The 24,655-nt window shown below is 60.0% G+C and overlaps 7 protein-coding genes across 7 annotated transcripts; all 7 read left to right on the forward strand.

Moving 5' to 3' along the window:
* Window positions 1–945: 945 nt before the first annotated feature.
* On the forward strand, window positions 946–3,582 carry LPMP_180860 (hypothetical protein; the record flags this gene model as incomplete). Its single annotated transcript, XM_010699618.1, has 1 exon — window positions 946–3,582. One exon carries the CDS (start codon window positions 946–948, stop codon window positions 3,580–3,582), a length of 2,637 nt encoding a protein of 878 aa, XP_010697920.1.
* Window positions 3,583–4,359: 777 nt separating this feature from the next.
* On the forward strand, window positions 4,360–5,988 carry LPMP_180870 (hypothetical protein; the record flags this gene model as incomplete). Its single annotated transcript, XM_010699619.1, has 1 exon — window positions 4,360–5,988. The coding sequence occupies one exon, from the start codon at window positions 4,360–4,362 to the stop codon at window positions 5,986–5,988; it is 1,629 nt and encodes a 542-aa protein (XP_010697921.1).
* A 1,683-nt stretch (window positions 5,989–7,671) lies between these two features.
* Window positions 7,672–10,836, forward strand: CYP16 (cyclosporin 16, putative; the record flags this gene model as incomplete). The annotated part of the gene is made up of 1 exon (XM_010699620.1): window positions 7,672–10,836. The coding sequence occupies one exon, from the start codon at window positions 7,672–7,674 to the stop codon at window positions 10,834–10,836; it is 3,165 nt and encodes a 1,054-aa protein (XP_010697922.1).
* Window positions 10,837–11,568: 732 nt separating this feature from the next.
* Window positions 11,569–12,240, forward strand: LPMP_180890 (rab7 GTP binding protein, putative; the record flags this gene model as incomplete). The annotated part of the gene is made up of 1 exon (XM_010699621.1): window positions 11,569–12,240. One exon carries the CDS (start codon window positions 11,569–11,571, stop codon window positions 12,238–12,240), a length of 672 nt encoding a protein of 223 aa, XP_010697923.1.
* Window positions 12,241–14,615: 2,375 nt separating this feature from the next.
* Window positions 14,616–17,222, forward strand: LPMP_180900 (dolichyl-P-Man:GDP-ManGlcNAc2-PP-dolichyl beta-1,4-mannosyltransferase, putative; the record flags this gene model as incomplete). The annotated part of the gene is made up of 1 exon (XM_010699622.1): window positions 14,616–17,222. The coding sequence occupies one exon, from the start codon at window positions 14,616–14,618 to the stop codon at window positions 17,220–17,222; it is 2,607 nt and encodes an 868-aa protein (XP_010697924.1).
* A 954-nt stretch (window positions 17,223–18,176) lies between these two features.
* LPMP_180910 (hypothetical protein) lies at window positions 18,177–21,587 on the forward strand (the record flags this gene model as incomplete). The annotated part of the gene is made up of 1 exon (XM_010699623.1): window positions 18,177–21,587. The coding sequence occupies one exon, from the start codon at window positions 18,177–18,179 to the stop codon at window positions 21,585–21,587; it is 3,411 nt and encodes a 1,136-aa protein (XP_010697925.1).
* A 761-nt stretch (window positions 21,588–22,348) lies between these two features.
* On the forward strand, window positions 22,349–24,049 carry ARPC1 (actin related protein 2/3 complex, putative; the record flags this gene model as incomplete). Its single annotated transcript, XM_010699624.1, has 1 exon — window positions 22,349–24,049. The coding sequence occupies one exon, from the start codon at window positions 22,349–22,351 to the stop codon at window positions 24,047–24,049; it is 1,701 nt and encodes a 566-aa protein (XP_010697926.1).
* Window positions 24,050–24,655: the final 606 nt, after the last annotated feature.

Genomic DNA, 24,655 nt, shown 5'->3' on the forward strand with positions numbered 1-24,655 from the left:
CTCTCTCTTATCTTCTCTTTATCGCCCACTCGAGATTATAGGACGCCGTGACACTTGCCCCTCGCCCCTCTCCCTGAATGTGCCTGCGTGCTGTGTTTCACGATCTATCTCCCACCTCCTCTCCGCGTTATCCTCGCTGGTGCCCTCTGTATTGTTGGTCTGTGTATGTGTGTGTGTGTGTGTGTTCTTCTAGCTTTCACTTTCGTGTTGTCACTCTTTATATCCCTCGAGGCACTTGCTGGGATATGGACGCGTACACGCACTCACCGTCTGTGCGTGTACCTGCCCATCTGCGGGTACTGGGCAGCCCAACAGAAGCAAAAAAGAAGCTCCACCGAAGACAAGGCAGACGTGACTGCATCTCTCTCTCTCTCTCTGCGTCTGAGAAAGGGGGAGAAGCGGAAGGGAAGGAACGCGGAGCAGAACGCTGCGTTCCTCACACACACACACACACAGCCCTCTTCCCATCGTATCGACCCCACCATCACCCGCGAATAATGAGCGGGTGATGGTGGCGTGACTACTGCCCATCTTCTCCCCTCCTTTATCCCTTCCCCTTGCCCCTGAGCAGATCAACACCTCATCGTACAGCTGCGCTTCGCCATCGAACTCATCAGCCCAGAAATGCCCAAAGCATCAGCTTCACAGATCGTGGAAAAGAAAAGGACATAGACACGCACGCACGTACGTACGCGTCTATGTGTGGGTGGGTGTGCTAGTGAAAACGGCACTCACAGGCTTAAGTTGTTTCTTTTGTTCTCCGCTTAGACACCTTCTCCAACCCCCTCCCACTGAAGCGTGAAAAGACAGCAAGCGAGGCCCTCAGTTCCGGGCACGTGCGCGCTCGTTTAGGTTTCATTTCTGCGCTCTTCAGATCCCTTCTCTTTCCACTCACGCACACACACCACTCCCGCGTCTCTCGCTCTCACCCACACAAAATCACCTATGCCGCCGGTGTCTTACCCGTTTTCCATGGCGGGCGACTACCTTGCGACGACATTTGCAGACATGATGCACGCGCCATCCTTCCGCAAGCACGTGTGGACGAAGATGCAGCTGGCGGAGCGACGTCGGCTGGACGCACTGCGGCTGCAGGCACTCTACGGCGATGCTCCCGTGGCGGTGGCTGCGTCTGGAGGAGCCGCCAATACTACCAATGGGGCAACAGCAGCCAGCACCGTGGATGTAACGAGCGAGGTAACACCGCCGAGCTCGTCACAGCACACACACCCAGCTTCTGCTGCCTCCAGTAGCGCAGATGGCATGGTGGATCCCCCCTCACACGCAGCGGCAGTGAAAGGGACCCCGTACGCGTCCACCAGCTGGAGCTCCTTGGTGGCCTCGCGGCCACCTGCACCGCCGCGGTGGTTTGACATCGCCGGACGTGCCCGCTACTCCGCATGGGAGGCGCTGCGCGGTCGGATGTCTGCCGACGTCGCCGCCGAGTGCTTCTGTGCGGAGTTTCTCAGCCTCGTAAAGAAGTATCCGCATCCAACTTTGCTGCCCCTCATCGAGGCTGCCCTAAGCACTGCCCATGAGCTTGCCTGTCGCAGCCGTGCCGCGCCGCCTCGCCCACTGGCGGCCCCATCGGCCTCTACTGCTGCAGCGCACAGCACTAGCGCCGCCACCGCTCCGTCGCCGCCGCCGACGGCGGTACTCCAGGTACGCGCGTTGCAAGGAGACCCGGCTGCTCTAGCTCTTCTCTGGATCTGCCGCGCCTATCGACTGCCCTGTGAATTCACGGTAGAGCCGTTGTCCAAGGCTCTCGGGGCACACACGACTGGCGCTTCTACGAGAACCTCGCCAGCGTATGGTGTAAAGCGTGGCGAGGCCGCCAACAGCTGCCCCACTGATCTGGCCACCATCAACCCGTACCTGTCCTACACCATGGCGGATGCGTGCTACCCATTCACTGTATCGCTGACGCAGCCTGCCGCGGCTGCCGCTGGGGCGTCGCAATCGACAATGGCGACAACCGTCACCACTCCAGAAGCCGCATTTGTGTTGCTGACGGACACATTTCTCGCCGACTACTCGCATTGGATGGGGGTGCCCTCTGGCCCGGTAAGCGCAGCGGCGCTGTCGCCCACGTCGCGCCTCGTCCAGCGAGGCCCCTGGCTGGACGAGCTGCAGCACATCACGCGCCACGTGCGGACACCGATACTGGCTCTCCTGGTGCATCAGGCTACACAGTCGAAGCGGCTACGCCGTATGAGTGCTTCCGCTGCTGCAGCTGAGCGTCAGCATCTTCTCCGTGCTGTCGCGGCGCACCTGCACACCTACGAGCGATGGACGATGGATCGTGTGCTATCCCGCCGCGTCCATCAGGCGCAAAGCGTTTTTTTGCCGCTGCTGGCCTCCACCGCCGTTGTCGACTGCCTCCGACACGAGTACGCACCAGATGCAAAGGTCGTCAGTGCGACGGACGCATACGTGTCCAGTTGCGGCTACACGCTGTGCACACACCCCTTTTGTGCTGACGTGTTCCCACTCCTGCGAGCGCCGCCCGTGCCTGTGGCGGTTCTGCACGATACCGTGCAAGCACAGTGGCCGTCGTCAGAAGGGCCGCCGAGCGAGGCGGTGTTGCAGCCGCGGACGGGCAGCGCCACTGCCTCCTACGAGCCATGGGCACTCCCTCTGTATCTCTCCGGTGTTCCAGCTGAATGCAATACAACAATCAACCGGCTTCTGCGTCGTGAAGCAAACGGTGCCATGCGGCAGGAGCGGCATCAGCAGCCGGTGCGCCTGTTCATGTGCGGAGAAAGGGAGGCGAAGGTTGGTCACAGCAGCAGCAACAGTGTTGGTGGTGGTGGTGGACTCAACGCAAAAACTGATATGTCCTCCACACAACCGCAACAACAACAGCAGCAGCAGCAGTGTCGGGCCGGCTACTATGCCATCAGCGCGTCGAGTATCACGAAGGAGGCAGCCGAGGCAGTCGAGAAGCTTATACTTGCTCGCATGTTCTCCTTGCGTACGGAGGACTTGAACTCCGACTCTGACGCTGTGGGCAGCACGAGCAGCGTGAGCGGGGTGCCGTTTCTTGTCCTTGGTCATGTGTTTGCGCTGACGTGGGCGCTCTGCCAGGAGCAGGTGCCTGGCTTCCCGTACTTCATGTTGGACGGCAACCCCCATCATTGCGGCGGCTATTCGTTCCTGTCTGAGGACGCGGAGAAGAAAACGTCAGCAGCATCCCCCTCGCGCGCACGAAGGTGTTTTCAAGTCACGCTGTCCCCTGCACCCGTGACGGCGGTTATGGCCACCGCAGACCCCGGCGCCTCGATGTTGCCAACCATTGTCGTGGGTGCATCAGCGGTGTCCTCTGCCTCCAGCCAGGACGGTGGCGTGAGTCTGGAGTCTCGGCTCCGGTACGGCTGGAAGGCTTTCAAGGACACGCTCGCGATGAGAGCTGCGCGGCTATCTTGGGGGCGCCGCTCTGAAGATGAACCGACTGGCGCCGGCGGGGGCAACGAACAAAATGCAGGTGTGAACGCGACACACGTTCTGTGCAATGAGGCGTATGTTACCGGTGCAACTTATTCGGCGACGACTGGTGCAGTCAGGGCGACGTCGCGGCTATGATGTGGGGGTGTAGGGAGGGAGCGTGGCATCAAGAGAACATAAAGAGACCCGCTACAGGACACTCATGTTATTACGGCATCACAAACATCTTCAGGACGCAGGACGTCGGCTACAGCAGATGAAGAAAGGAAGGGAGGGGTGCTCTGCCTCTCGCGGTCGCTCCCTTGGCCACGCCAATAGAACGAATGCGTTGTATCCCGACGCGCGCGCGCCCCACCCCTCCCCCTCCTCTTAACATTCACGCCTCCTCCGTCCTCGGTCACTTCGTTCACCCTTCCCTTTCTCTCCACACGCTCCTCCGACCTCCGCGGTTGAACACCAAGTTGCACCGGACGCATATAAGCTTAGCAACTCTTCGCGCATCTGCGGTGACACTGACCTACTACGACCAGCTCCTCTCTCATACTCCACACGTTCCTGCGGTGCTACGCACCGTACCACATCGCAGTACTTGTGTGCACCATAACACCTTGCCAGCTGCAAGAGAAGAGCTCCGCAACTGGGGCGAAACCCCCCCCTCTCTCATTTTCGCAAACACGCAATACCAGAGGCGACAGCAAACTACCGAAGCGAGCTGCGGTCAGAGGTGCTTTTTATCAGCGGCTGCTCATTCCTCACCCCGAAGCCAATCGACTCTCTTCCCCGTACACGCAAACACGCGGATATAAAGCAAGCACAGAAACACGTTCCCATAGATGCGCTGCTCTCTTCACTTCTTGCACGCATCTCGCTCGACTTCATTCTACCCCCACCCCTCCTTCCTCCCCTTGCACCTCCATGCTGCGGCTACTGTCTCTAGCGGCCAAGGTCTCTACAGCCGTGGTTGTTAGTCTCCTCACCTATCGCGGGGTACAGCTCTACTTCAAAAATGATATTACTATCTACATCACCGAGGTGGTTCACCTGCCTACCGCGGCAGTGCAGCGCGGCCGGCAGTCGTCACCCAAGAGCGACGAAAACCTGAGCGTCATCATCGAGGGCACAGTAGAGATGGAGACGTGTGTCATGAACAGTTACCGCCTCCTCCTCAAATTGGCCGGCCACGTGCGGAGCTCCTTGTTTGACGCCAACCTCAACTCGACAAGTCTGTGCAGCTCGCGGCATCGCGTGCTCTCCGTGCACGCGAGCAACGCAACAGTAGATGACTTTTCTTTTACGCGCCTTAGCGACAACTACGGCCTGTCAGCATCCTCCAGCCACCACAGTAGCGGTGGCACTCAGCGGCACGGGCCGTCGCTCGTTATCACAAACGTGGACCCCATTGTTGATGCCTACGAGGCAGATGCCACTGGCGCGCTCGTCTTCACGCCGGCCTGCGTCGGGGACGGTGTGTTGTGCCGCTTCACGTGTGTCACCTCCATCGGCGCGACCGAGGACGCTGGCAGCGCACCAGGACGCTCCGGGAATTTCTCCTCATCCCTGACACCAGCCTCCTCGACAGTGCTCTCACCGCAGCCGTCAGGCAACATTGGCCTCGGGAACATCTTCGTGCGGAGTTGTTTTCTTGGGTCAGATGGCGAGGTGGCCTACGGCCAGCGACTGACAATCGAGTTGGAGTTCATCCGCCCCGTCTTTGGTGCGCGAGTGCTCATCCGGCTGCCGAGCCGCCACTGCCGTCTTCACCACAGCCACACCGGTGGCGTTGGCAGCGTGACTCAGCTGCTCCACCAGCCACGCAAGTGCGTGTGGGACATCGGCGCAGTGTCCGAAGAGATGTGCGCCCTATCCTGCAATGGCACCGCAACTTTAGGGTCGGCGGAAGAAGTCATGGAAGATAACCTGGTGCGTAGCGCCGTCATCCCTGCCGCGTCCTTGTCATCCGTGGCGAAGTCGCTCGCGAGGTTAGAACTGGTCTTCGAAGAGCTCCCACCAGCATTATCTTTTGGTGAAGATGGCGAGGAGGGGGAGGCGACAGACAGCGCCGATGACAATGATAGTCAGTTTAGCAGCACCAGCAACGCCGGCAGCGGTGTCACACACACACCGCGCCGCCAGTCGGCCAATGCCAGGTTCATCAGCACCCAGCGATGCGTGAGCAGTACGAGAAGAGCACTGACGCCGATGGGCAACACCACAAGTCGTGCTTGCAAGCGCGAGGAGCGGAGGCGCAAGGCGAACGAGAAAGCCGCACGCATCCAGGAGGGCGGGAACAGCATTAGCACGCGAGCAACTGGTGACGAAGGTGTTCCGACTGTCGAAGTTGTGTATAGCGTGAATCATTTACTCTCCGGCACATCCGTGAAGAAGCTACAGATTGTCGAGGAGCGGCCAAACTGGACTCCTCAAAGCCGGCTCGATCACCTCCTCATCCGTCGTCTAGTTCCAGGGCTGGAGAAGTTAAAGCTGAAGAAGTACGCGCACTACGCAACGTGGTTTGTACAACCCGTCGTGGTGTCGCGGCTGTAGCCCCGTTCCACATGTTCCTCAGACCACCACCACTCACCCCCGTACTATCAATCCTTCGTGAAGAGGCCACACGAACGTGCTGGCAGAGAAGGTGCCGTTGAGTTTGGGGAAGAGGGCGGGGGCGTGCATGGCGGTAAAGAACGCGGGTGGGGAAAGGAAGTGAGGTGGGCGGTGTACTTGTGCTCTTTCTGTCTCTCTGGTGTAGTGGTAGTGGTGATTTGCTTCTCCGACTAAGAATGCAATAGACATCCGCGTGACTGCGTGTGTTGGGGGGTTACCTTCTCGTGCACTTCTCATTAGGTGTGCCTATTAGTGCCTACCTTAAGTCGCCCCCCCCTTCCCCACCTTCAACCCCCTCTCTCGCCCTCTGTGTCCTACGTAAACTCTTATGTTGAATTACAACGCCGCGCTTTGTGTGTGGGTGTGTGGGTGTGTGGGTGTTACTCTTCCTCCTCTCACCTAACCCTCCCACCTCAACTTGACGAGCACCTCTCTCATCTCCTCATACTTGCATCCCTCATCCCACCCTGCCTGCCCCCAGCTCTCCCCCAACCACCACTCCCGTATCCCTACTCTCCAGCGTGCTGCGCCGTTGCCTGTGCATGCAGGCGAGTTGCATCGACGCAGATGAACCGGCGGTGAATCGCCTCTTCACACTTCCTTCGCCTTGGCGGCGTGCATCGAGGTTTGCATGCACCTGCACATACACCACTGAAGGTGGTGGAGAGACAGTGGGACGGATGTCAGCAGGGTCGGTGACATTGCTGGTATTCGATGGAAAGGGGGTACGCAGCACCCCCCTGCCCACCCCCCACCCCGGCTTGGGGGTGGGGAAGGGATGTTTCTTGTGGCGTTTCGGGTCTCTCAGTGCTGCGGAGGTAGTTATGCCGGTGTATGAGCGCGTGTCCGTCTCCAGTTGCCGCGTTAGCATCTGACACTTACAAGCGGGGCCGATGCCGCTCTCTGCCTGTTGCTGTGCTAGTATAGATAGAAGGCGAAGGCTATACAGCATCTTTGACGATGGCAAGAGGCCTGCATGATGCTCTGTGGCAGCGGTGTCGCTTCGCCTTTCACCGCCCCCTCCCCTTCTCTCGCATACTTCCCTCATGTTGATAATGTCCCTCACATCTGTTGTGTCTCTTCCACTCGATTCTGCTCATTCATCTTCTCTCTGCACCTCCGCCCCTATCCCTGTGTACCTCTTCTTCTCCCAAGGTACCCTACCAGGTAAACCTCTCTGCGGACGCACCTCCGTGCGTGCGTGTGGGATCTTTCGCTGCTGTTATGGCATCGCACGTGAACAGTGACGAGGAGGAGGAAGACTTCAGCCTGGTCATCCCCTCGGCTGTCGTCGAAGCTTCTGCAGTGAGCGCTACCGCAACTGCCGCAACGTCCACCTCAGCACCACTGGACACAGACGCCTCTTTGCCAACGCTCAAGAAGGAAAGGAAAGACGAGAGTGTGGCGCCCTTCACGACAACAACGAGCAGCGCTGCTGTACCTCTGGTCGCCACCTCGGCTTTCTCGGCGGCAGGGCCGCTCTCTGATGCACCCCCGTCTCCGTTATCATCTGCGGCTATTGCGGGCGCCGCGGAGCACAGAGAAGCGGAGGCGCCTGAAGTCGCGTGGGAACGCTACCGGCGTCAGCAGCTGCCGGACACGCCTCTATACGAACGCAGTTTCATGCACATTTCACTGCAGGATGCACATGACGTCTTTTCTGCAGAGACGCCAGCGTCCGCGCACACAACATCTCTCGTCACGGCGCAGGCGATCCATGATGTGTGCGTCCACCTAGACTCACTCGGTGCCCTGATTGCCACCATCGATGCAGCAGGGGTGGTGCGGGTTTGGCGCAAGCTGCCGCGCGGCCTCCTCTTCATTACCGAGCTAAACAAGGTGTTTCCGCCAGCGTGCAGCGTCGGGGCTACCGCTGGACACGAGCGCCGCACGTGTCATTACTGGGCACATGCCTACACGGCGTTGCAGGTGCTAGTGTTTGTGTGCGTGGAGGAAGAAGCGGAGTTCGACCTCGACGCATCCGCGGCTGTGGCCCAGACACCGCTGCGGACAGTGCGGGTGCATATGCGTCAGGTCAACTCAGTCACGCTCACCGTGGAGGAACGAGATTCTTTTATCTTCCAGGTCCCAGTCCAGCGAGTCGTCTCTGCGGCCGTCAGCGCGGGGGGCACGGCGCTGCACCGAAACGACGGCGTCCAGCGACGCGCACACGACAGTCGCGGTGCCCAGGACGGTGCATGTTGGACCCCTCGCACCTCTCTCGCCTACACTCGGCGGCCAGCCTTCCTCACGCACCAGTACGCACCTCACATCGCCTTCTTCGTAACGCTGCCACCGTCGTCAGCGACGCCTGGCGCGAGGAGCGGTGGTAGCGGTGTCGTCATGTGCCCCTGCTTCACTTCCGCCATGTCAACAGGTGGTCGCTCTAATCATACGGCAGGCACTGTTCGCAGCTACGCACCGACCCGGCTCAGCGTAGCAAACGCGATCGTGGCTTGCGCGCAGCAGGAGTTGGGGCTCGAGCGAACGGGCACCTCTGCCTGCGTCCTGATCGATTCGGGTGGTGTTGTGGATTACTGCATCATCGAGGCAGCGACAGCGCCTAACACGCTCAGCTCCACTGCGTCGGGAGGACTAACGCTGAGCGTGATGGCAGGTCTTGCGGTGGTGCCGCCCACTTCACGCGAGGCACGTGTGTGGCGCCAGTGGATACGCTTTGACCGCCGCCAGCGCACCGGCTTCTTCAGCCTCGTACAGGATGCGCAGCAAGCTCTCAAGGTGTGCAAAGTGGACGAGAGGCAAGCAACTGCAGACAAGATTACGGGCGCCATCGCCGCGGCAGATGTGCAGGTACTGCCGGCAACCGTGCAGCTCACATCCGACGGCCGACACGTGTTGATGTGGAGTTTCCGACTTTTGCGAGTCGCAGCGACGCCAGCAGCAGTGGTGTCGTCGCAGCCCGCCTCACGCATCCCTTCCACGGAGCGGCGCTATAATATGACCGTCGAATCATGCTTGCATCTGCTAGACTTCACCACTGGCATGTGCATCGGCAGACACACGGAGCCCGTCGGCGTATTCACCACCAGCGAAGACCTTGCGTTTGGGGCAACGGAGTGGGCGGACTACGTTCAGCTCCGCTCCCGCGCCCTGGCACTGCATCTGCACACGGAGCCGTCCGCAACCGCCAAGAACCAGTTCTACGTAATGGTGCCTGAGTTACCGGTAGAGCAGTTGCTTGGCGTTCGCGCTGTGTCGCACGAAGCAGCAGAGGTGGCGACGACGGAAGTTGCTGGACGCATGGTGCATGTGTACGAGGTGACCCTTGAGGCAGCCGTGTCGTCGCCGAGCGCCGCTCAGTCCTCTGCTACAGTGAGGCGGCTTTCACACGCACCGGGTGAATGGGAAGCGATCGTCAGGCGAGGTGCAGAGCACCCGCTGCACGGATCACATCATAACCCCACTGATGTCGGGAAAGACTCGTGCTGGAGTGGCCTAGTGACCTCGCAGACTGCATGGAATGTGCTGCACCTTCTGTCCCCCAATGAGTACGGCCTGACTGTCAAGGAAGGCAGCCACACTCGCGACGAGGCCTGTAGTCGCGCGAAGGCGACGGCTAGGGCGCACTCAGGTCTGTCGATCTGTCGCGCTCCACTGGTGCTTCTTCGCCGCGCCGTGACCACGTCACAGGACTTAAAGAACTTAATTGCCGCCTCCCCTATCGGGGCTGCGTTAGGGGCAGACGCGCGCAAGGGCCTCTTTGTAGCCCCCAGGGCTCCCGACACCACCGGCGGGGCAGCACCAGGGGAAGTGTTGCTGCTCGCTTCTAGCGTGGACATGTCCTCAGCGGCTCTGCTGGTGTACTCCAGAGAGCGGCCCTGGGGCAGTGCCGCCGTGGGGCGAATACTGTCCGAAGCCGCACCGTTGCAGACCGAGGAGCAACTCAGTGAAGAGGGTGAACGTCTTCAGGAGCAGCGGCGCCATGAAACATGGGCCCATGCGCTGCGTGAGCTGCACCGTGGACGCGACGACGTGTGCGGAACACTCTTGCTGGCCGCTGTGGCCCCGCAGGCCTTCAGCACCGCAGCGGCGCCTGAGGCTGCAGGTGAAGCAACCGCCACAAGCCCGAGCATAATTGCAGATGTGGCTGGCAGCAGCACCAACAATGGTGAGGCGCAACAGGAGAAGACTACCGAAGCAGCTGCAATTACTTCGGCGAGGATCGCTACCACGAGAAGGGCCACACCCGTAACGGACGAAGAAGCTGCGGTGCGCAAGCTTCTAAAGGATCTAATCCCGCCACTCAGTACATTTTCACCGCCCGTGGCGCTCGTGCACGTGCGTGGCTACGGCTCTATCCGAGTGCACCTACTCCCCAGCATTGCGCCTCTGGCGACGGACAACTTTGTGCGCCTGGCACGGCGCCACTACTACGACCGACTCACCTTCCACCGGGTCATCCCAGCCGCGATTGTGCAAGGCGGATGCCCGCGTGGCGACGGGACGGGTGGTGAGAGCGCCTTCGCTGACGGAGCCCTGTTCAGCGACGAAGGGCTAGCGCTCTTTCCTTTCTTCTCACACACGGCAAACCCGCTATGCTGCTGGCTGTGCATGGCAAACGCGGGACCTCACACAAACGGGTCGCAGTTCTTCTTTACCGTGCCCGGCGGTGAGGCGATGCCGTGGTTGAACGGGCACCACACCGTCTTCGGGTACGCCATCGAGGGACTTGACGTAGTGCGCGCCATAAGCGTGGCCGCGCGCGACAAGGAGGACAAGCCGCTCTCTCCCATCATGATGGAGCGGGTGGATGTGCTGTCTACCTAGAAGCCGTTGACGCCGACGCCGCTGCCGCACGAAGAGAAAAAGAGGTGCCCAGGCCAAAAAGCTCGTGGTGCACATGTGCGTCTCTGCGGGTGTGTCGTGTCGATCACATCAGTATTTGAATGGGTAAAAGAGAGCGAGAGAAAGGCATACCGTTGTGCATACATGCCGCCCGACAGCACCGCCTCGAGAGCGCCTCGACTGTCGACACACACGCAGAGGATAACAACCAAGGTATGAAAAGGACACCACCGGAAGAAAAGAGGGGTAAACGGAGAGAGCAGCGGTCACCTACACCCACAATGTTGCATTGCCATCATCCCGCAGTCTCCATCAAGGCACAAGAGCGGTGTTGCTCATTTTGTCTTGTTTTCTTTTCTCTCTTCCCGCGTCGCGTCATGTCTTCCGCTTTCTCCTCCTCCTCCTCCTCCCTCCTTTTGCCCGATCTCGCGTGTGCCTCTTCACTCCTCCGTATACTGGTGGTGTTGGTTTTTGGTGATGGTGCACCACGAGTGGGATGACACCACCCCCTCCCTCTCTTCCCTGCTGCCTACCTCCAACCTGCGCTGTAAGAAATCCCTACACTAGCACACACACACACACACACACATCTCTCCTTCGCTATTTCGCGCTCTTGCTCTCTCCCTGGAGGCCTCATCTGAGCCTCAGTTCAACAGCCCTCAACTGAAAAGCAACTACATACACCCATCACACGCACAGAGAGAAAACACTACCATGCCGATGAAGCGGCAGCTGCTGAAGATCATCATCTTGGGCGACAGCGGTGTCGGCAAGACGTCGCTCATGCATCAATACGTGAGCCACACGTTTGACAGCCGCTACAAGGCGACCATCGGCGCTGACTTTCTTTCGAAGGACGTGGAGGTGAACGGACGCGTGGTGACACTGCAAATCTGGGACACGGCCGGCCAAGAGCGTTTCCAGTCACTCGGCTCCGCCTTCTACCGCGGTGCAGACGCGTGCATCCTTGTCTTCGACGTGACGCAGCAGGAGTCATTCGCGCACATTGGCTCATGGATGGAGGAGTTCAGCATCCAGGCGGGCCGCCGCGACAGCGTGTTGGTGGGCAACAAGACAGACCTGGAGGATCGGCGCCAGGTGGCCAGTAAGACAGTGCAGGCGTGGTGCGCGAAGCAGAACGCGGCGGCTGCCAATGCGAACAACGGCGCCGGTGCCGGCGCGGATGATAGCGCGGCGCCAGAAATGAAGTACTTCGAGACGTCCGCGAAAGAGAACGCCGGTGTCGAGGATGCCTTTATCGCTGTGGCACAGCTGGCTCTGGCCAAGAAGGCAACGGTCGAGGAGACGACCCCGATGCCGCAGACAGTGAACCTGAACCAAGCCCAGACCCCGCAGACCACCAGCTCCTCCGCCTGCAGCTGCTAAGACACGCGAGTATACGAAGGGGAAGGGGAATGGAGTGAGTCGAGCCACTGTGCCGGCGGTTGTGGGGCGTGCCCAGGCACCTGCTGCATTCGCTGGTGACTGCGCGTGTGCGAAAAGTCATCCCCTCCGTCCCCCCTCCGTCCCTCCTCCGTCTGCCGGTGAGGCAACTTTGTTAGTGGTCGAGCGTAGGCGTTTCTGCCAGACTTACTTTGCCTGGCCCCGTGGGGCTGTTGACGGCGAGCGCTGCGTCCGCGCGACTTTCTCCCTTCGATTGTCGATTTGGGTCTCTCTTGGGGAGGGGGGAGGGGCGTCTGTTACCCTCTTTTCTGGTTCTTTCTTGTCTTCGTGTGCTTTTCTCTCTCTTTGCTTGTGTCTCTCTGCCCACCCGTCGTCCTGTGACAGCGACTCTCTTCCTCCCTCCCTCCCTCTCCCCTCTCTCTAGTTCTTTCCTCCCTGAAGTGTTTTTGGACTGGTCAGTGCCACCAGTGCTTAAACTCTGCAGCTGCAGTGTTATATGAGACGTGGGTAAAACCAAACTGGCCAAGTGTCAGGATACGAGGCGAAGACAATACACAATAGAGAGAGTACTTAAGGAAGGCGCGAGCGACTGGCGTGAGGATAGTTCTGCTCCTCTCGCGGCTGCTCCCTAGGGGAGGGGCCACTGTTGCTGCTACTGCGCTTTCGGCGCTGTTGTCGAAAGTTTGGCTGGGCCTAGCTTGGGGAGGCTAAGTACCTGTGCGCCTCGGTGCCTGTTACGCGCTTGTCCGTATGGATGGAGTGGGAGCTGGTGATGGTTGCCGTGGTTGCGGCTGCGGCAATGCCGAATTTCCGAGTACGCGCCACCGGTGATGGTGGAAGATCGATACATGAAGGAAGCGGTGAGGGGTAGGACACTAAGACAGTTGAGTCATCGCAAGGTGCGTGCGTGTGTGTGTGTGTGTACGGCAGTAACGATTGCCTTGGTGCATGCCCTTCTTCCCCCCCTCTCGCACCCCACTGTGGCCTCCTCTACTTCCATGCCACCCCACCATACTGAGACACGCGACAGACTCACCGCGCCCGTGTGCATTTTCTCTCGTCAACACCGTTTGCTTGGACGTTTTCTAGTTTGACTCGCTGGCATTTACGTTCTCCTTTGGGGTTTGTTTGGCTGACTTTTTGCCCCCGCCCCCCGCCATCTCTTCGCTTTTTCCCGTACGCACTGGATCGGTGCGGCTGGGTGACTCCGTTCACCTTCTCGACGTATCTCCCTCACCCTTGCTGTTTGCTGTTGTCTCTTCTTGAGGTCCCTCGTCTCTCGTCTTCGCTGATCCCCGCCCTCCCCTCCCCCTGCGCGCATACGCACAGAAAGGCTCACCGCACCACCACCACCACCCTTCTCCTTTCCTTTTCCGCACGGGCGGTGCGCACTCGTCATGGCGCCCTCAGCCCTCCTTCCTCTCCGCCTCACTTTACCCGCACCCCTCACACCTCTTTGAGAACGAATTTTCCTACCTCGTGTGGATTTGTAGGTGGATGGGTGGATGTGCGTCACGTGGGAGCTGGGCGGTGGATATGATACCTGTATCGCCCCCTCGCGTACGCGCAACCCCTTTATAACCTCCCTCACTTTCTCGCCCCCGCCCCCCTCTCTCTCTCGTTCTCCGCCCCTCCTCTCTTTCACGAACGCGCACACGCAACACCAAAAGAAAGAAACACGCGCGTGTTACGCTTTGAAGAAGCGCAAAGGACAGGGCACCGACTTTCAAGTCGCGGTGGGAGATCAAAGGGCGGAGCCAACAAGGCCCCCTCGACAGCGGCCCCCTCAGTCTGTATTTGTGTCTATTTTGAGGGGAGCGTGAGGAGGGGGGAAGCTCAGCACACACACACACACACACACACACACACCTCCCTCCTCCCCCTCTGTCAGTGCAGTTTTTTTTTGGTTGCCTTCTGCTGGGTGGGGAACGTGCGAAGGGAGCATAAATTACTGAGGTTCTGGTTCCCCACCACAGGTTCTCACGTCTGCACGCACAGGCAAAGCTTCACTCGACCACGCACAACCCCTGCTTCCCTATCATCTCACCTGACGCGCACTTACACAGCGAAAGAGATCGAAACAGCCCCATTCGTGGTTATCTTCTCTCTTTTCCTTCCTTAGGTCTCTCACGCCACCACTCTGCACACGCACGCGTACATTCGTGTAGGGGGGAGCACATAGATACACGGAGTTTCTTTCCTCGTTTGGCAGCACCTCTCGCCCTCCCCCACATCGCTCGTGGGTGCGGGTGTGTGTATGTCGTTGTCCAGACTCCTCGGTGTATCTTCCAGCTCCTTCTCTTCCCCCTTTCCCTTTACCAGCTCCCCCTCGTCATTTCACTCTTCCTGTTTACATAATGTTCCAGTATGAGGACCTCATGTGGCTCATCAGCTTCCCGCTGGTGTGCGCCATCATACTGTGGTTTTCACTCGATCTTGCCGTGCTGGTGCGAGTCGGCGGTGGCCGGCGAAGACGTGCCAACGCGCGTCGCGCAATCGAGCGGCTTATCATGAGCAGTCCGGTGTTGAGGGCTTCGTCGGTGGCACAGCCAACGTCGCGCGACTCCACCCCCAACATTGATTGTCCCTCTCAACGACTTAGCGGTAGCGCCTTGCCAGAGCACGTAGGCATGAGCGGAAACGGTAGCAGCAGCGACAACGAGGAAGGACATGGGGAACAGCACCGCGCGTCACCACCAGGAATTACCGGCTCCGTAACAGCAAGAACAATACCACGCCATCAACAGCGCGTGCGGCAGGTGGTTGTCCCCGCAGCGCTCCGCATTGCTACACGAGCTGTGGTGCGCCGTGCTGTTGTTCTCGTCGGCGGCGACTTTGCGCGGTCACCGCGGATGCAATACCACGCGGCGAGTCTGGCGCGTAGCGGTCTCTTCGACGAGGTACTACTGGTCGGGCTCGATCACGGAAATCGACTTAGCGAGGACCTTCTCATGAGCGGGGAACCGCAACCGGAACGCTTCGTCACTCGGGATGACTCAGCAGCAGCGAAGGAGATGGAGCACGCGGTCTACGACGTGCAAGCTCGACTTGAGTCTCCAGAACTTCGACCAGGGTGTGGCTGTATTGTGTCGACGCGCTACCTAATAGCCCCTCCGTCGCCGCCTGAGTGGCTACAGACGGTGTTTCCCTTGATCTCCTTGCACTGGGTTGTCTGCACACTCTACCGCCTTGTGACGCTCACCGGTCTCTTCATCTTCCAAACCATGTGCACCACTGCCACCCGCATCAACGAGCATGGGCAACTATTAGTCACGGACCTCATCTTCATCCAGACACCACCGGCAATCCCCTTTGTCCTTCTTGTCAAGTACTTCGTGTGCCCCTTGGCGTTTGTGTACAACATGCTGCTCTACTACGGTGTGGTGGTGCCAGCCGCCTGGATGAACCCTGGCGCGATGCGGGACGTACGACAGCAATGCCGGTTGCAGTCATTACGCTTTACCAGCGCGGCGGGCCGCTCAGCCGACAGTCGATGTCGCTCCTTAGCGATTTTGCGCAGATTTTCGATTCCGTCCCTCTTAGGGACACGCAGCTGGGTTTTCTACCCCACCATCGTGGTGGACTGGCACAACTTCGGCCACACCATCTTGGAGCAGAACCACCGGCCCACCGCGGCGGTGCAGCTGTACAAACTGCTTGAGATGCACGTGTGCGCCGGCCACGTCAATGTGACTGTAAGTCAGGCGATGCGCCGCGCTCTGGAGTGTGCGTACCCATGGCTGAGGCGCCAGTCCGCCATCGCGGCGGATGCACCGCTGCAGCACCACGGTAGCACTTCGGTAGCTGCCTCTGCGAGCTCGCAGGCTGAGGAAGCGCTGTCAACGGCAGTGGTGTCTCCCACTGCCGTGATAGTGCTGTACGATGTGGCACCATCCTTTTTCCGACCTGTGCAGCACAGCCGGTGCGTGCGGGATGTCTTGGCGCGCCTGCTGCGGCGGCACCGCGCCGCCGACCCGTTACCCTCTCACGCCTCCGCTTCCACTCCCGCGAAAGGCTCTGGCAACAGCGGCGCGTACACCCTCGTGAGCAAGGCGGATCTAGAAACAGTGGGGTGGGGCATCTCGGGGCCACCAGCGTGGGTGTACGCAGACGCTGCGGCAGAGTCGGTAGCCGCCTCCGCCCTCAGCACCCTGGCAGCCGCACCTGCAACGATGGCGACACCGTCGCGGCGAGGCATCATGGTGGTCGGGTCGACCAGCTGGACAGAGGATGACAATTACTCGGTGCTCATCCAAGCCCTCCAGCGGCTGGACCACCGCCTTCGACACGAAGTCAGCTATGGAAGTGGCAACGGCAGCAGCAGCGGACCTGTTGATCTCTGGGTGCTGATTACTGGGAAAGGAACTGCCCGCCAGCGCTTCGAGGATGCCGTGCGCGCTGCCAAGCTGTCGTCGCACGTGGTGGTGAGCACGTACTACGCACAGTCGTACCAGGAGTACAGCCTCCTGCTCGGTGCCGCCGACGTCGGCCTCTGTCTGCACTTTTCCTCCAGTGGGCTGGACCTACCTATGAAGGGCGCGGACATGATAGGGGTAGGGCTTCCAGTCATTGCCATGCAGTACCCCGCCATTGGCGAGCTCATTGGTGCTGTGACGCGGGTGCTGGCGACTCAGGTGGTGTGTCTGCGCAACGGTGCGGTGAATCCTCAGGAGGCCTCACAGGTCAGCAGTGGCTACGCGAAGGCCGTGCAGCCATCTCTGCAAGAGTGTGAGCGAGGCTGGTCGTTCCGCAACGACACCGATCTTGCATTCTTGCTCTCCAGCTTTGTAGGCCTGCCATCCACCAGCGAGAGCGTCCGCGATGGCGACAGTAGCCCGTCACGTTTGTCACCGACGCCGCTGTCGGTGATGAAGCAGCGAGCCTACGAAGCACGACTGCATGCGCACACTTGGGAGGAGAACTGGAGGCAAGTTCTTTTGCCAGTGCTTAAGCAAGTGGTATAGCGGTGTCTCGACGCGCGTGTATACGTGAGAGGTGGGGATCGTGTGGGTGAGTGAGGTATGGTGTGAAGAGCAGGACGGGAAAGGGGGAAATAGATGGGCTACAGTGATGGTGCGCCTGATGGGCGCAGACACACGGTACTACTACACACACACACCATCATTCCCTTGATTGTAGGCACCTGTCTGGCTTCTCTCGTCTACTCACATCGATCCGAATCTGTCGGTTGCTTGACGCCCGCTCAAGTTGATGCACTTGGTCTTGGGGTCACCTTCTTCTGCCAAGAGTGGTGTACACGTGTGTGATGTGGTGTGGATAGAGGGGGAGGGATGACGCTTCTCTTTCCTTTGTCTCCTTGCCTTGCTTGCTCTCTCTCTCTCTCTCTCTCATCCTTCGCTCCCCACTCGTCCCCGGCGTTGCCGTGCGCGGCTTCCCCACCACCATTACCAAAATTTCGGCGTTACCCCTGCAGAACGAAGAAACTGCTGTTTGCTTGGCCTTCTTTGCGCTGTCTCGGTGGATCTACCATGCGTGTGTGTGTGCATGTGTGTGGCAGCCTGCAGCTTCCTTGCCACGGACGAAGAGCACGACATACACTCACGCATACACGATGAGAAAAAAAAATGAAAAGAGAACGGAAGCACGGGACTGTGTGTACGCAAGCACGCCAATACCTACAGCAAGACACACGTGTGTCGCATGTCCTCCGATGCGCCCCTCTCTCCATCGTCAGAGGAAGCGAGAGAGGCCCATGTATATGATATAGCTGCCACCTTTGTTCTCCAGAGCCTATGGATGGAAAGTTGCATGCGCTTCTGCTTGCGCTCTACCGCCTTGTGCTGAGATAGCATCCTTGATCATCACCACGTCCCTCTCCCCCTCCCCCATTACCGCTCGTTTGCGCTTCTCTCTCTCTCTCTCTCGCTGCTTCAAAAAAAAAAATAAAACTGCCGTGAATGGGGTGGATGAAAAAGCCTCCACAGCAAGAGAAGGGGGTCGCAATTCACATGCTCGCAGGCACGCCGTGGGTCGCCGCTGCGGCAGCTCTGCCGTACTTCCTCACACAACCGCTTCGTTGCTCGCATCAGCTGTGGATCGAAGCAGCTCTGCGAGGTCAGTCTTCCAGCCGGCATTGTGCTCTTCTTCATCAACGATGTCCCCTCTCCTCCAAGGCGTCAGTAATGCCACGGAGTTTTGCATCCACACACACACAGCGAGGCTGGAATCCCACAGAGCGCGAAACAGGCACCGCTCAGGCATCCGCTTCTGCCACGAGAGCAGCGCCGGCCAGTGCGAAGACGACCCACCACAATGAGGACAGTAGCCAAGACGCAGCAGCAAGGCTGAACGCTGCTACACCGCCGCCGTCATCGTCGTCTGAAGCAGCCCATCCCTACTCTGTGCGTGCCTACCGTGCACAGCTCATGCACGGCACATACTCTTCCCTGCGCGAGTTGACGCGGGCCGCCTATGCACCAGCCCCGCTGAAGGTGCTGACTGACCTACTGCAGCTCTCTGTGAACCTGAGCTGTCACGACACCGAGCTCTCGCTCAGGTCCTCCTTTTCAGCCTCGTCGCCAGCCACCCCCACACCCCTCGCTCAGTCCGGGGCACGAAATGCACTTAGCAGAGCACGCGACGTTCAGCACGTGCTCCAGCTAGCACTGGCGGAGGCACACGACATCGTGCTCGCCGCCCAGACGCTAGGCGACATTGCAAGCCACGCCGCCCTGGAGCACCTCCTTGCCCAGCTGGAAACGCTTGTCAACGCGACAGACGCCTGTGTGCATGCGCCTGCGCCCGCGACACCAGCCCGGTCCTCTGTCACCGTCCCAGCCCCACTGCCGTCAGCACCACCCGCGTGGATTATGCCGGTCGCCACGCATGCTGCATTGCTTCACGGACTTCTTCGACTCGCCACCGCTACTGGGTCTCGTCTACAAGCCCTGACCACCTTAGACGACCTCCTCTCATTGCAGGAGCGGCAGCTACACTCTGTCTCTGCTCTGCACGGAAGCGGTCAGCTCTACCGTGGCGATGGAGACGAGGATGACGACAGCTTCAGCATGGATGACGCCGTTGCACTTGTCGACGCCGCAGCGCAGCAGTATGTTGAGCCTGTTACGGCACAGGATCACCTGTGCGCCATGCAGGCGTGTGCCAAGGATCATAATCGAGACTTTGCCACGGCTCTCAGTCTCTACCGCCGCTTCGTACAGCACGCTGAAGTTGGTCGCTTCGCTGTCACACCAAACGACTTTACTCATGCACTGATCACTCTTGCACACAGCAGCCGTACGACTACCGATTTCACTGAACTGCGAGCGTTGCTGAGGGAGAGCGAAGCGGCAGCGGTCGTGCCTGTGAGCGTGTCCCTGTACACAGCCATCATCGGTGCAGCGAGCCGCGCCGTTGAGGAGCCACAGCGCATGGCTATTGCCCTGTCCATCTATCGACGTCTCCGCGACGTGGGTCTGACACCGACTCCAGATACGTACGCAGCGCTGATCGCTTGCTGCGCCTCGACCCGCGAGCCGACGCACGCGTTCGCCTTCTACCACGAGGCACGGCAGGTCTGCGGCGTAGGGCGCTTTACTCCCCAGGTGTATACAAACTTGCTGCTGTCCTACACGGCTGCCGGCTACGGCGCCGATGCCCGCAAGACGCTCGACGTACTGGTGGAGGCCGGTGCCCCGCTCTCCCGTGCCAGCTTCCACGCCGTCCTTGCCGGTGCCGTGACAGTACGGGAGGCGCAAGAAGTTATCGAGCTCATGACAGAGCGCTACCACATCGCCCCAACGCCGCACACCTACGCCTACGTAGCGCAAGCCGTGGCGAGGTCACCGAAGGGGGCATCCACAGCACTGCAGCTCACTGACCTTCACGAGGATGCAATGCGGTCACTCGCACAGATGACAGACACAACAATGCGCTCGCCTGGTGGGGATGATGGCGGTGAGGCACAGATCGCCGGCGGGAAAGCGATGAGCACGTCTGCGGATGGAGTGGCACTGGAGCCGATACTGCTGGAGCGCTACCCGCTGTATGTGCGGGCGATGGAGCAGGCCCTCATGCGATTGCGCGTCGACCTCAGCATGGACAGTCGCCTGAGGCCGTATCTGATGCCGCTCATCCGCATAGCCCAACAGCGCATGAACGCCTTTACTGGAATGCCGCCGCAGTCGCCAACGCACGTCCCTGAAAAGGAGCGTCTCTGCATCGCCGTCCTGGCAGCCGACGTGCTCGCTAACGTGGATGAGTGGGTGGTGCCGTTCATCTCACACTACTCCGTTCTGGTGATTCCGTACTCAGCTCTTGTGTCGCTGCAGCGTGGTGGTGGGCGGCGCATCGACGGCGCTATGCCCAAAGGCTCACAGGCGGGTCGGCACGACGTCGTCTGGCAAGAGACAACAGGGGGACAAGAGTCTGACGCGGTGGTGGAGCACCGTCGGCGTCGCCTTGCACGCTTTCTGAAGCAATACAAGGACGTGATTCACCTTGTGTCGCTGGAAGAGGAGCTGCGCTGGAGCCGCGAGACACGCCGATACGGGGTCGGTGTAACGGACCTGTTTGCGCGTGCAGCTGTCACGGCACTGCATCTCGCGCGGCACGACAGTCCCAGTAGCAGCGGCAGCGTGTACGCGCAGCACCCCAACGTCTCCGTTGTGCTGGTGTCTGCCACCTACAATGGGTGTGGCAAGTACGTGGTAGCGCTGAAGCAAGCGTATGCCGGCCGAACGAAAAGCAGCGCCACGGCAGGTAGGACAGCGGAGAGCGCGCCTGGGCTGAGGGCAGCACTGAGTCGAGTGTCGTACCATAACCCACGAACTAACCCGAGCTGGGCTCCACCCACCCTAGCCATTGCGTCGCCAGAAAAGGACGCGAAGCACGAGGGGGACGACAAGAGGCACGCGCCGGTCACGTTCACAGTTCCGGCGAGCGAGACACACGTCAGGGGAGGGGCAAGAACTACGGAAGACAACACCGCGAGTGATGCAACCGCCTCGGTGGACAGAGCTCTTGACGTCGATGGCAAGGGTCTTGGGTCAGCATGGCATGCCTCTGCGCTCGACGCTGATGCTGCCTGGCAACTCTACTGGAAGTCCCTGCAGCAGGCGTCTACTCCAGAACACAGGGGTGCGCTAAACGACAGCAGTGTGAGGAATCTGAGTAGCAGCGACGGCGGCAAGTCGAGTATTGCGATGGAAGAAAGAAAAGTGACGCTGCAGCTGCCACCGAGCCAGCCCTCGCCCACAGCGCCGACGTCGCCTACACTTCCTCCTCTGCCTCCGCCAACCTCATCCACCAGTGCAAACACCGACGGCAACCTCGACGCGCTTCTCCTCATGTCGCTCTTTAACGACTGATGTTGGCACTCAACCACTCGCTTGAGCTGACTCGAGAGGTACGGAGCAGGGGCTTTTTGTGTGGCTGTCGCTGACATGCGCATCACAGCAGTCTATTCAGTGTGCGCGGCTAGCTGGCTTGCCTGCAATGCAAACCCCTCTCTCCCCACTTCCCTACCTCTTCCCCCAATCACCATCGGTGCCTCTCTATGCACCCCAGCACGTCGTGCCTCTGCACACATCCCCCTACGCAGATGCCTGCGCGTAAGGCAGCAACGCTAAAAGAGGGAAACACACAAAAAAAAACTCGAAGAAAATAAGAAATATAAAACGGCAGAGGAGGGAAGTAGCAAACATGACGGGGCAGTCGCACATATAGGGGGCGCGAAGGAGGGAGGGGTGGCCAATGCTGGCCTCTTTTCACGCTGTGTCACGCTGTCTGCGCTTTGCGGTCAGATCCTGTCGCTGGGCATCCCCATCTCTGTTGTATGTATATGTGGGTGTGTCTTACGCATGCCCACACGGGTCGTTGAGGTGTGGCATGCATTCACAGCACCACTGAGTCGCTTGTGGATATACCAGCGCACTTGATTGTCTTCGCGTTCCTCTTACTCATCAGGCTGCTCTCCTCCATCTCTCAGCCTTCCTCTAGGCTACCGTTGTACTCGTTTGGCGGTGTGGCACACACACGCACGCACGCATGGATATAGGAAGAGGGTCTGACTCTCTTGCTTATTTTCCTTCTAGAACCGTCTCTGTCTCTCTCTCTCTCACTCCCCGCGATGGTATCGGTGAGCTGTGTGACGTGCACCGCTTTGGGGAGTGACAGCGGGTCCACGGGGCCTCGACTGGCGTCGGCATCACCACCGCTTGCCGCACTTGCCTTTAGCCATGATAGCACGCTGGTGGCCTATGCGGTGCGCCGTGGGAAGGCGCTCCCACGCGATGGCAAATGCGAGGACGCGTGCTGCATCGTGATCGCCAACACAAACGCCTCTGCGCACTGTGCGTGTAGCACTTGGAGCGTACCCGGCGCCGCTGTCGCACCCTTTTCGCAGTGGACAGTGCTGCAGATTCTCGCCGGCGGTCACGACGCGCCCATCACCGCGTTAGCGTGGTGCCAGCGCACAGGCGCCCTCCTCTCTACGAGTGCGGACCGCGGTGCGTGTGTCTGGGTGCCGCGTGCGGATGCGGAAGCTGCAAAGCAGCCTTTGCAAGCGTCGAAGGGGGAAACGCACGGTGTCACTCATATCGAGGGAGAAAACGCGCGCTCGCCTTCGGTTGTCTCAGCGGATGCCCCATTTTGTGCGGTGCCGCAGCTCGCCGTGCTGAGCGCCGAGGTGCGGCTGTGCCCGACCTGTGTGGCGTGGAGCGCGAAAGGGACAAAGCTGTACATCGGCACCTCCGGCGGCACCGTCGCCGTTGGCCGCTACGACCCGCGGCATAAGTGGTGGATCTGCCGACTCCTCGACGACCACCGCCCCACTCTGCAAGCTGACCTGTCAGCTGAGGCGGTGTCACCATCGCCTACGCGCGCGTGCTCGGTCACGGCACTGGCAGCGCATCCCGTCGAGAACGCGAGACTTGCAGTTGCGCGCCTCGATGGAACGGTGCAAGTCCTCTCTACACACATCAAGAGCGTAGACAGCGCGCTGGGAGACGCCGGACGAGGTGCACATGGCGACAGCGCAGGTGCAGCTGCAACGCCTTTTAGTTACGTGTACCTCTCACACCTCCTTCCTTGCTGGGTGTACGGTATGGCCTGGAGCCCCTCTGGGCAGCAGCTGGCAGTGGTGGGTCATGACAGTGGCCTCCACGTGTGGGACTGGGGCGCTGCGCCATCCTCGCCTCTAGGAGGGGGCCGCAGCAGCAAGGGCGACTGCTCCGGCGATGGCTCTAGCAAATGTGCAGCAGTGCACACGGCGATGTGGCTTTGCCAGCTCCCGCTGCTACGGTGCGAGTTCGCCTCGGAAGACGTACTTGTGGCCATCGGATTCGAAGGACGGCTTTGCGCCTTCAAGTCGGCAGCAGCGTCGACGCAGCTGGGTGTCCGGAGTCAGCGAACGTGGAAGATGGTGTCGGAACACGCGGTGACGCAACGGGTGGATGGCGCGCAGAGTGCTGCGGATGCGTCGGCGCATCCGCCGTCTAGTGAAACAGCGCACCTAGCTGCCACGGGCAGAGGGGATGAGACAACCGCCCGCGGGCAATCATCGTCGCCAAGTTCATCCAGCTCCACAAACAATAATGCAGCGGGCTGCGCCATTGCTTCATCTGCTCGGCAGCACGTCGCCGAGCGTTCTCCACACACGTCGCCTGTTGACCTGCTGGTACGCATTCCCTCGAGCGAGAAGGCCTCCACCGCTGATTCGATGGACGCAATGTTTGTGTCAGCCGGGCCCGACGGTCCCGTGCACCTCTGGCGAGTGTGCCACACGACCATCACCGGCAGTAGGGACGTACCCCTTCCCCCTGATAGGTGAAGAAGACCGTGGGTGCGTCCTCCTGAATGAAGGTAAGGGGGGACAGGGGCATGTTATGCGCTACCCTCCACGTGTTCAGCACCGCCATATTCGCTTCCTCTTCGCTCGTCTCTCTTCGGCACGCGCTGCTACAAAATGTATGCACACTTCCACGCCTCTTTCCAGGGTCTCTGACGGAAACTCTTTGAAGGAAGGGAGGGGAGAGCTTCTAGCCATGTGACGCGTGCGCGGCGTCTGACATGTGTGTTCCTGCGTCTCTGCCTCCTATCTTCTCTCTACTACCCGCATCCCCCTTCCCTCACCCCCTGTAGACCCTCAGCGCAACTGCGTGCAAGCGCCTCTCTGACGCATAGGCACACACGCGCGCACTGTTCGGTCGTTTTGGCTTATACTATCGCTCTCTGATATCGGCAGAAGGGAAAGTCGCCAACAGTGTACGCACGTACGTCAGCACAGATACCGCCTCTACTATTCCCCCTCCTTCTCCGTGTGTGTGTGTGTGTGTGTGTGTGTGTGTGTGTGTGTGTGTGTGTGTGTGTGTGTGTCGTCGCTCGCCTACTAGTAGAAGACGCCGACCAACGAGGTCAGTCTCGCGACGGGCACGCC

Source organism: Leishmania panamensis (genome assembly GCF_000755165.1).
Source record: "Leishmania panamensis strain MHOM/PA/94/PSC-1 chromosome 18 sequence".
Classification (NCBI taxonomy): Eukaryota; Euglenozoa; class Kinetoplastea; order Trypanosomatida; family Trypanosomatidae; genus Leishmania; species Leishmania panamensis.